The sequence below is a fragment of the Pantherophis guttatus genome, chromosome 3 (genome assembly GCF_059756535.1).
Source record: "Pantherophis guttatus breed Tessera chromosome 3, ASM5975653v1, whole genome shotgun sequence".
In the NCBI taxonomy this organism is placed as follows: domain Eukaryota; kingdom Metazoa; phylum Chordata; class Lepidosauria; order Squamata; family Colubridae; genus Pantherophis; species Pantherophis guttatus.
In genome coordinates, this window is record NC_142065.1 from 171,360,361 (window position 1) to 171,372,400 (window position 12,040).

General features: G+C 34.5%; 1 protein-coding gene across 2 annotated transcripts in view; it reads left to right on the forward strand.

Annotated features, from left to right (window-relative positions):
* The window catches only part of ASXL3 (ASXL transcriptional regulator 3), a 112,318-nt gene that overhangs the window by 48,271 nt on the left and 52,007 nt on the right, over positions 1-12,040 (forward strand). For both annotated transcript variants that reach the window (XM_034429683.3, XM_087890518.1), the window contains exons 3-4: positions 3,198-3,306; positions 4,336-4,447. In XM_034429683.3, the coding sequence (XP_034285574.2) occupies positions 3,198-3,306; positions 4,336-4,447 (221 nt within the window). The remainder of the gene's footprint in view (positions 1-3,197; positions 3,307-4,335; positions 4,448-12,040) is intronic.

The following is a 12,040-nucleotide window of genomic DNA, read 5'->3' on the forward strand; positions in this document are numbered from 1 at the left end:
CTTTCCACATCCTCTCTTGTTCCTACTTCAGACCTTGGTACTTCTCCAACTTCTCATATTCCTTCCTGATGTTGCTGTCACCTGGCATTGCTATTTCTAACACCACTGCTGTCTTCTGATCCTTGACTACCACTACAAGATCTGGTTGATTGGCCAATAATCTGCTTGTACATTTAGATCTGGAAGTCTTAACCCTGTTATTCTCCACAACTTTCTGTGGAATCTTCCATCCAATACAGTATATTCTTGCTGCATTATTTTGTTCGAACTGATGAAGTAATTCCAGCTATCATTTGGTACTGCGTGACTGAGTTTTCTCTCCTATATTCAACTAATTGCATTTTTTTATTTATCTAAACAATTTTTAAAAATTAAATCTACAACTATTTGATGATTCAGATGGGAAGTAAAAAGGCTCTTAAACAAGTAGTTAATAGAGAGAGAAGATGGGTGTATGACAACCAAGTATGTAGTTTGTAAAGAAAATATTCTTTTTAAAAGGCATTTAAATCAAAACAATGTATTTTATCCACTTTTCAGTCATAATAGCATTTGTTTGAATTCCCAAGGATCTGACTTCATAATTAATTCTAGTTCCACTTGATATGAAATAATGTGTCTCTGTACGTGTATAGAGTAAAGTTAATTCATCTTGGCCTAATAAATGTGACAAGTAATTGCATGTCAGATTTTCATTCTATTTAGATATTTATTAGAGAAATCTGTGTATTATTCATTCCTTTGTTAAACTGCTAGGGTATGCTTAAGGTACCTTTATTTTTAAATATTATATTGACTTCTTTGGTAGTTTAATTTGATATGTTAAATCAGAAATGTGTTTCAAAATTTTGCTTCTTTTAGAAATACTCTTTTGTTTTTACTTACTGATTTGTAAATGTTCTACTTCAGATTTTTGGGAGGAGTTCTGTGGACTATAATAGAGATTACATGTGTGTAGGAAAAGAGAGATAATTTCTTCTAAGTTCCACTATTAAATTAGTCAGACTAATGGGATGTGGGAAGGACTTGGGAGAAGGGAGAAAAGATGCTGCCTGGTTAAAAGAAGGCACAGGGAGAAAAAGAAACTCAGAAAGGAAGCTCCTGAGACTATAAAAGAGATGGTGGGAAATTTGTACAGACGTGCAAGGTTTTGTTAATGTAGCCTTATAATACAGTAGAATTGGCTCATCTGGTCATGTTTTCTGTCTAGTGTACTGGGAAAGCTGACAATCATTCACTAATTCTAAATGAAAGATGCACGGGTAGTCCACATTTAATTCAGTGACTCATTCAGCAACCATTCAAAGTTATGATGGCACTTAACAAAGAGACTTATGAAGATTTCTCGTAGTTGTGACCATTGTAGCATCCCCATAGTCACATAATCATGATTTAGCTAGCAACTGGCTTGCAATTATGACAGCCTCAATATCTTGCTTTCATGTGATTGCCATTAGTACCCTTCTTTGCCTGGTTTCCAACAGGTAAAATCAGTGGGGAAGCTGGCAGGAGAAGGATTTGCCTAATGATGGCAATTGGAACTCCTGTAATTGCAGTTGTAAGTCAGTGCAATCACCTGATGCATATACTGGCTCTTTTGCCCTAGCAACAAAATTCATGTACATTAGTATTTCCAATCATTTCTCCAGGCATTTCCTTAAAATGTTTCTATCCTGTGTATTTGAACAGTTACATCACCCAAAATGCATTCTAAAAATAATCAGCTCCAATATGATATCAGCTCCAATTTTGCTTTTATAAATCTTTGATTTAATGAAGCAAATGTAACAAATGAAATTTCTGTATGGACACCACCCCTAGAATAGTAGACATGCTTGTTGTATGCAAAGATGTCTGCATAGGGCACTTACATGTACATTAAATTTTGTTATATTTATGTCACATAAATTTATCATTTGATAATGCAACTGACATAAATTGAGATGAATGATATATTATGCAGATTATCCAAATTACTGCAGTTTATAGTCGATTGATAGTGATATGGGAAGTACATAAATTAAATAAATAAACTAAGTTTCAGGTTTAATAAAAGTTCAAGAGGAACAAACACCTCCATTGAATGGTCCATTAAAGCAAAGTTTTATTGAAATATGCAACATTTGATAAGGACATAATCATAATTTGAAGTAACAATTACAATTGATATTATGTAATTAAAAAAATATCTTGGTTAAATTCATTCAGATTAGTATTGCTTTATTAAAAGTTGCATGAAGAGAAAAGCTTGTAATCTGGTGCTTCCTTTTAAGTAATTTAATTAATTGTGTATGATTATAGTCATCATGATTAAAGTTCTTATTTCACAAATATGAATATCTGTGTTGTAAATGTAAGTTTTGTACATATTTCACAAAACGTATATTCTTCACACAAAAACTAAAACTAAATACAATAGAATGTATTTGACATTTGTTTAATTGGGTTCACCTCCTCTAGTTTTAGGACTTAGACGGAAAACAGATCATGATTTAGATCATATTTATGCAGAACTATTAAACCTTCAAAAGGTTTCACAAACTTTTTAGCACCACTATATATTAGAATTATTTCTTAAACAGCAATTGATCCTACACTTCCAAGCAGAATCCTTTGAAATCAAAGGAAATCCCAGTAGATTTAGGAAAGTTACTCATCACAGAATAGCTTCAAACTACTGTACTGTTGTCTACTTATACCAGGATGTATGGTTTATACTGGCTATGTTAAAGCAGTGCTGCTCATATTTGTTCCAAGCTAGCCCTTGCAATTTTAAATGTAGCTGTTCAGGAGTCTTTTAGCATTCTTTTGTTGCCTCTCCATCCTATGGAATGCAGCTGCCCATCAACTTGTATCATTTTGATCATTCATGTGCAACAGCCGCATTGTCTATAACATTCTAAAAATAAGGCATTACGGTGTTATTTGCAAAGTAATTTCACATAAATATTTGGACTCTAGCTCTTTTTCAATGCTGAACTGTTTACTGTGTGAAAATAGCATAATTATAATTTGCAGACTTTTTGCCTGAAGCTGAAGGGGCAGATGCATATGATTAAGTTTCAACTGGCCTGTTATTGTAATGTAGATGTTGGGAGGTTTTCAGGATTTTTTTAAAGTGAAACATGAGTTTTAAGAAGAGGGAAGAAGGTTCTGAGAAACACTCCATTTTAGCCAGCTTTATTTTTGTTTTTCAGTGGCACTTCTCCATTAGCTTGTCTGAATGCAATGCTTCATACCAACACTCGTGTTGGTGATGGGACATTCTTCAAAATTCCTGGCAAGGCAGGACTCTACGCACTCAAGGTGAGTTGCATATTTTTAGAAACAAAACTACCCAGACCTGTGAAGTCTATGCATTGAGTTAACAAATCATATAAATAAATAAATAAATTAGATTGAAATCATTAGGTAGGGAACAGGGGTAAACTGTATTTAAGACATTTTTAAGATAGCACTTAACATGATTTCCAATCCAGATAAACTTTATACGTGAAACAAAATTCAAGAATAGGCATAGCTTTATTTTTTTTCCTAGCTGAGTTTTTAGATGTTGCCTTTTTAGAAATAAGCAAAAGTTTACTTGCTTATTTAAAAATAAGTAAATATATTCACACTGTATTGTGAAAGAGACATTTGGAAGGATTTATATCATGAATGACAATTCTAGAGTTAACAAGGAACTGAAAATGTAAAGCTGTGTGATACAAGTAATGATTTTATCTGAAAGAGCAGAACTATTTATTTAATCCTTAATCTAATAGTGATATCTGAGTGAGGAAGGAGGCATTATTTTGAAACTGATAGAATGTGGCATTTTCTTGAAGTAATCAAATAGAATAGGCAGCACTTTTTTCTGAGAAATAGAAATATGGGCCATTTTCTACTAACTGCCAGAATTCAAAAGCAGCTTTTGCATTTGATTAGATTTTCTTTTGTGTGGTATAGTTAGGCTTTACAGGAAAGAAAAAAAACACAAAGCCCTCTTCTAAAATGTAGGTGCTCAGTATCATCTGAACTGTGGAATTTGTTATAGAATTATGTCCCACCTAATAAAAGCAGAACATAAAAAAGGTGTTTGATTTTATTCTGCATCATTTTTGGAATGGTTGGATTTTTTTAAAGGAATAAGTTGGTTTCTATGAATACTGGTGTGAAATCAGATACATTTTTCTATGTAAGTTTCTAGAAGGCTTTACAGTAGTGTGCCCTGAGAGAGACTTTTTCCTTATTCATGAAATTGTCAGGAATCACATTTTATTTATAGAACATTCCTAAGAAGCACATTCTTTTTTGAAATGTGACAAGCAGCATGACATATGTCTTTACACACAGAAGGAAGACACTACATGCCCAGCAGATGGAACATTGGATTTAAGTTGTGAATCTGAGTTGGACAGCACTGAAATGGCTGAGACTAACAATAGCAATGGAGAAGAAAATGGAGGTAAAACATTATTTCTATTGTTTTTATCCTTTGATTTTAATGCAGTGTTTATGTGCTGAGGAAATGATATATTTTTATTTTAAATTATTTGTCATGCTTGTTTTGCAAATACATGTAAGTATTTTCTGGCTCTGGTAAGGCCTATTTTTAAAAAATGTAAAAGATCCAGTTCTCATTCCAGATCTCATTAATGGATTTGGAAATCTTGATATTTAAAGAATTGAATTAAGTTTAATGCACCAGATGCATTGGTATGTTGTTTGTTTGAAGTTCTTTACATCAGATGGCTCATGGGTAAGAATTTTTGATTTTACAGTTTCCAGGGTTGTAAAAAGAACTGGAATTTGCAGAAAATACTTTTTAAATATTAAAGTAAATATTAAATATTAAACTTTAAAATAGCATGCAGAATCGCACTATTTATATTAGGCATTCTTCCAAAAAATGAAATTTGATAGACTTCTTCTCATCTGTTTTTAATATTTTACAACATTGTTAATTTGCAGACTGCTTTTCTATCTATATTAGCCTAAATTGAAATTGATGCTGTATAATTTTACCCTCTTAATATGTTAGTATATCTTTGTAAAATATTGCAATATATAACTATAATTTAGTGAAACAATAATTTAAACAGTTTGCTTTTCCTGTGGGAAGAATGTTTTTTGTTTTGTTTTGTTAAGTAGTAAATGGTGCTTGCTTTATTTACTGTTTATCATATTTAGCATGGAAATTGTAGGGACAAAATAATGCTGACTAGAAACGGAAACTCTGAACATACTTTAAAAAGAGCAGCTGTGCCTAGTAGATTGGATGCCTAAGTGTATGTGCCTGTGTAAACAGATGTTTGAAAATGCTATTAACTTCTTAATCTTTCAATATATTGTATTATTTTCAAAGACCAAGTTATATGTACAGGCTTAAAGGGTTTTAAATACTTATCAATTAGAATAATTTGACAAGTAATAGTTAAACTCTAACAACAAAATTATTTTCAATTCTTGAAGGCCTTTCTATATATGTAGCCCTTACTGTTGTTAAAAGTGAGGATAGATCTTTTTCCCTGCAATAAATCTGTACATCACATTTGTGGTTAATTTATGCCTTAGATATCTAGAAAATCTTTCTTTTCTGCTGAGAACAATACAATAAAGCAATGATTTTTCAAATGTTCTATAATTAGGGAATTCTTTTCATTCTCCTACAGCTTTTTTAAAAAATCTAGAAAAGATGAGGGCAACCCTTCCATTTTAATGGAGCATTCACCAATCCTTTTGGGTGTTATGTCAGTGAATACTCCACTGGCAGTGGAGAACAAGATTCATAGTGAGATGTTTAAAGGAAATAGTGTCGTAATTATTCATTTCTTTGCTGTATAGAATTCTGAGGCCTTAAGTTGTCTTTATACCAGCTGAAAAATGGATGAACCTACAGAATTATATTCCCCCCTACTCAGTGGTGGGATTCAAATAATTTAACAATCAGTTCTCTGCCCTAATGATTTCTTCCAACAACCAGTTCACCAAACTGCTCAGAAAGTTAACAATTAGTTCTCCCGAAGTGGTGCGAACTGGTTGAATCCCACCACTGCCTCTCCTGCATTCTGATAGCACAAATACAAGATACTTTCTATTCAGGACTGAGATATGGCTAGTACTAAAGTGCCTTATTTTCATTGGACTTTTAAACTAAGTTAGTGTTTATAGTAGAGTGTTATTTAGGCCTTGTGACATTTTCAGAAAATGTCCGATTTTCTTTAGGAGAGATTGGGAGGGCTCTCTGGGATCTGGGGATACGGTGGGTAGCCTGTCATTCACAGACCTCTTCATTGCTGACCTCTTAGTGTAATTCAATGGCATGGTTTTCTTCCTTCAATTTCTAATGCTACAATTTGGATTCAAATGGAAATAAAAATTTTGCACATCTGGCACATTTTCACAAAGATGGGCTTTTCCTTGTCCTTGATAAGCACATTTTCTGTCGTGTTGTATCATATTTATCAAGTCCATTTTTTTGGTAGATTATGGTAATTCTTCAGGTGGTTCTTGCTAAAATGTAACTTCATTCCACATCTTGCTTTCCCTGTTAAGAGATTTCACTGATTTTGATTGTTGCACATAATTAGTCCATTTACTGTCTCTAATGATAATTTTCCCAATGGATATTACCCTTTTTTTTAGTTCAAAAAAAAGGGTAATATCCAGGTTCCTTGCATGTGTTCAGGAAGAAAGCCACTGGGGATATTTAATTTGGATTTGGATTTTAATTTGGGTTCTACTGTCTGATTCTCATCTTAAGTTGGTGATTTTCAATATGGAAAATTAGGCTTACCCCCTCTATTTTTATTATCATTGCTGGCGATTTAGTTTTTGGGAAGGAATTTTATGTGGATGTAATTGGAGGGTTTTTTGTCTTTTTTGTCATTCGCCTAAAATACAGATAATCCTCGATTTATGACTACAATTGAGCCCAGAATTTATATTGCTAAGTGAGACAGTTGTTAAGCGAATTTTGTCTCATTTTACAACTTTTCTTGCAACTTTTGTTAAGTGAATCACTGCAGTTGTTAAATTAGTAACACACAATGAATCTCGCTTTCCCATTGACTTTGCTGATCAGGAGGTTGCAAAAGATAGTCATGTGACTCCAGGACACTGCAACTGTCATAAATATGAACCAGTTGTCAAGCATCCAAATGTAAATCATGTTACTGTGGAGATGCTGTGATGGTCATAAGTGTGAAAAATGATCATAAGTCACTTTTTTCAGTGCTGTGTAACTTCAGACGGTCACTAAATGAACTGTTGTAAATGGAGGACTACCTGTATATGAACAGAAGCTCTGGGCACATCAGTTATATTTTAATCATAATGGTGCAGTTCCATTTTGTGGATTGTTGGGACATCTTACAAATTATAAGAGGCGTTTCCCAAAAGATGTCAGGTTTCGTTGCTATCTTAAATAAACTTCATTCTCAAATGCAAGGTCTCTAATGAATCTTTTTTATTATTTAAGAATAGGAGAACGACATCCCTGAACTCTTTGTGCAGCCAAAACTGGCCCCTCCTTCCAAAACCCTCCCTTTCCGTTCTTCAACCTCAATGTCTCATTGGCCATCGTGCAGATCCATCTCTTCGTCCCAAGCACTTTCTTCTCACAGGAATTTCCCCCCTCCCTCTGTCGCCCAGGTAACGCTATCTGCTAAAGAGCAGGAAACTAGGTAAAAGTTCATCTCAGCATTAAAGCAAAGCTTTTCCCTTTTTCATTCATGTCAGCGCTGGAGGAGAACATAATTTGAAACGCTGACATCAGAGTCATTTACAGCACCCAGCATTTCCACTCAGTTCTGGGGAAATCTGTATTCCTGGATAGATCCAGTTGGTAGTTTTCTGTGTGAGTTGCTCAGTGTTTCAGTTTGGGCAGGCTTGATTCTCAATAACTTTTTGAACAATTCTGCCAAAAGTAACTTTGATCAGTAGGCAATTTGACTAATAGAAGAATCCATCATGAGAAACTGAGTTTTAACTCACCCCCAAAATGGTGTATCTCTTTATCCCAATTCAAGTTGCCTGTTATTATTCCCTTGTCCTGCCCCATCACGACCCCCCCCCCTGCTGTTAGTGCAGGACTATGATTACAGGAGCAAAACATAGCCTCCCCCCACTTTAAAATATAAGAATAAAGTGGGAATGTTGAGTTTAAGATATGAGAAATATGGCTTTTTCAGCCATGCCAGTCCATTGGCCAGTCATTTTCTCTTGACCTTTCCTATCTGTTATACTCTGTTTGAAAATAACAGGGAATAACTATAATATAACTATGGTGAGGTGTTAATATCAACTTGTATCTCTTCTAAAAGTATTTTCCCAGTATTTTTGTGTGTATTTGTAGAAAATGTGTACAAACAAAGAAAAAACTGCCTGCAACATTTCATATTCTAATCCCAGTGGCTAGATGTCAAAGTGCCCAAAATTGCAGATTTAGTTCTGTGTGCCTGTGTGAAACTTACAATTCTATAAAAAGTACTTTGTACTTTTGTGTTAGTGGAAGAAAGGATTTTAAAAGAAGAAATAATTTGTCATCAGAATCTTGCCCAGATATTGAGCTGCTCCTATAGTACTATATATATTCCTGCAATAGATTCGGATTATTGCAGAAGATACCTCAGAATTCTATCATCAACTACCATTGCTATTTGTCAATAATATTTATCAGGAAGGAAAGGACTACTTCCTGTTTGCCCTACTGCTTCCATTAAAAATTATTCAAATTCTCTCTATATATTGCACTTTAAATATATAGACTGTAATTGCAGTTTATGTACCTGTACACGTATATAAATATATTTCACTCACATACATTAACAAATATATTTTATGTTTTGCTTCTTTTAATATAAATATGTTGTTCTAAATACATACATTTTAATTTCACTTGGATCACTTGAAGAGTAATTAAGATTTTTTAACAGCTTGCATAAAACAACATATTATTTGTTTAAAGCCACTTCTTGATCAAAGATGCCTTTCTTTTTAATTGTATTATAATTTAACACCATGTGTTTTTTCCTCTTTCATTTAACAAAAAAGTGTTGCTGCCTGACTAGAGAAAAGCTGTTCTGATTTTGCAGTTTAGGTTCTAGGGAGGTCAGTGTGATTTGGATGCTTATTTGATATATGTATGTTGACAATGCAAGATCATTTATGTCAATGCCCATATAGTTCTGTGTCACCTTGAGAAAATGTATGGAATTGATAATATAGTTTAACCAGTGGCTTATGCTTGTGTTCTTCTAAGAATGCACTTTGGATAATTCAGTTTCTTTAGTATGTATGTATGTATGTATGTATGTATGTATGTATGTATGTATTTATTTATTTATTTATTTATTTATTTATTTATTTATTTATTTATTTATTTATTTATTTATTTATTTTTATATGCCGCCCTTCTCCGGAGACTCAGGGCGGCTTACAATGCGTTAAGCAATAGCCTTCATACTTTTGTATATTTTATACAAAGTCAGCTTATTGCCCCTACAAACCGGGTCCTCATTTTACCCACCTTAGAAAGGATGGAAGGCTGAGTCAACCTTGAGCCTGGTGAGAATTGAACTTGCAGTAATTGCAGGCAGCTGGATGTTAAATGCTGCCTTAGTAGGAGGCATTAGCCTCCCACGCCACTCAGGCTCTCAAGCAGATATTTTCTGCTTGAAAACAGCAAGATATACTACAACAACAAGTTAATCTATACTTTGTAACTTCATAATTTTTGTGTTTTAAAGTTGTTATGACAATGTAAAATTGATAAAATCAAAAACAAGTGGACAATGGCATGTTTTTAGAGAAAGGAAGACTGAAGCAGTTCAGGATTTTTCTGCCTAAACAATAATTACAAATTCATTTGAAGCTGACTTCTCCATATTTTCTCTCAGGGTTTCCTGCCCTCCCCCATTTATTGTTCAGGTTTTCTGAGCATCAGAAAAGAGCTAATTGAGACTGATGGACAAAGCGTATTTTTACTTCTCCTGTTTTCTGGGGATTTTTACTTATCTTTCCTGCCTTTTTTTCTCTCACAAAATAGCCCAGTTCAATAAGAAATAACAGCTGCCCCTACCAATAATTGCTGTTTGAGAACAACAGTTTTATGCTTAGGTTATCACATAAGAAATACTATTGCACAAGTACCCGAGGCATAGGAATGTTTTCTCTAAAGTAATTAAAGTGGTTGAGGTTTATTTTAGCTTAACTCATTTTAAACTTTTAAAGCATTTATGCCAAGAAACAAATTAAACTAATATAACTTACTTGCTATTTTTGTTCTTAATATTAAGACTAATCATAAAGAGATAGCCTTGGTGGTGCAGCAGACTAAAGTGCTATTAAGTAGCACCAGCTGCCTGCAATTACTGCAAGTTCGAATCTCTCCAAGGTTCAAGGTTGACTCAGCCTTCCATCCTTTCAAGGTAGGTAAAATGAGGACCCAGATTGTGGGGGCAATAAGTTGACTTTGTATAAAAAAGAACACCGCTTGGGGGCCCCGAAAGCCCTACTAAGCAGGTATATACAAAAGTATGAAGGCTATTGCTTAACGCATTGTAAGCCACCCTGAGTCTCCGGAGAAGGGCGGCATATAAATCGAACCAATAAATAAATAAATAAATAAATAAATAAATAAATAAATAAATAAATAAATAAATAAATAAATAAATAAATAGCTAGCATGTAACTTTCCTTTTTCTCTTGCTGAACTTAGACACATTTATTCAGAAAGAGCTCTCATAAGACTAGTGGTTTCTACTTCTAATTACTTGGAACCAGCAAGTGCAACACCTTTCAATAAATTATAAATTGTAAACTGAAAATCATAGTACTGAAAGCAAGTATATTTCCTCCTTGTGGAATTTTCCACATCTCTGACATGAAAGGTTCTGTATTATGTTTTGAGTAATATACAGTTATTTTCTTCAGCTATGCATACTTTTTCATGGGTTTTCAGCCTTTAATTTTTGAGATTTCCATTTAGCATAATTTCTATCATTTTGCATTAAATGCTAACATATCAAATACTGAATAATACTGAATAATTAGGAAGGCATCTATAGCTGCTAGCCAAAGTTCATTCTTTTTTTATTATTATTGAAAAGTTTTACAAAAAACAAAAATTTTCTTCCCCCCATATTCCCCCCACCCTTTCCCTCCCCTCATCCCCCCTCCCCCCAGACTTCCCAGAGCAAAATACAAGGTGTTTCATTAAGCTAGATTGACCTACTTATCCTCAGACTATTAACTCCCCCCCTGAAACTTAACTCCACTATGTGTTCTGTCCCCGTACCACGCACACACCCAACCAGCCAGCCGAGGGTTAAATAAACTCTTCAAACACTCAACGTCAGTGATAAGGAACTTGGCAGCAACTCCGTGGCTGCCTGCCAAGAACTTTTACTCAGATAACACAGACAAAAATACACACAGTTTGAATAGTCCAGTTTGTAATTAAATCCACAGCAAATAGGTGTTGTGTCCGAAGGTGCAAAGTGTCTCGTCAGAGATTAGCTTTGTCCGTCACAGAGTCCGAATGGCCACCACACTTTTTATAGCCTGTGGGGTGTGGTCCAGTGACTCAGTTTAATCTCTGGCACACCTCCTTTTCTGCTGCGCCCGCTTGTCTCTCCGACGCTGGCGTGGGTCCAACCACAATGTTTCTTTGTCACTATCCGACGGCTCGGAAACACCTGGCTCCTGGCCAATCTCTTCTCCTTCGGGAGACACCTGAGGCATTGTCAGAGAGGAGGGTCCTGGAGAGGGAGGCCTGGCAGTCTCCTCTCCTTCATGTTCGGAGCCTTCTTCCTCCGATAAGATAGGCTCAGAGGACGGAGCCACAACAACTATGGATAACATAATACTACTAATACTTAACGTTCATTCATAAACTATTTGATATTTTCTTGTCTGATACTTATTTTGAATATAGTCAATCCATCTTCTCCATTCCGCTACATATCTTTCTTGTGTATAGTCCTTCAAGTACGCTGAGATTTTCACCATTTCTGCTAGGTTCGTTACTTTCAATATCCACTCTTCAATAGTAGGC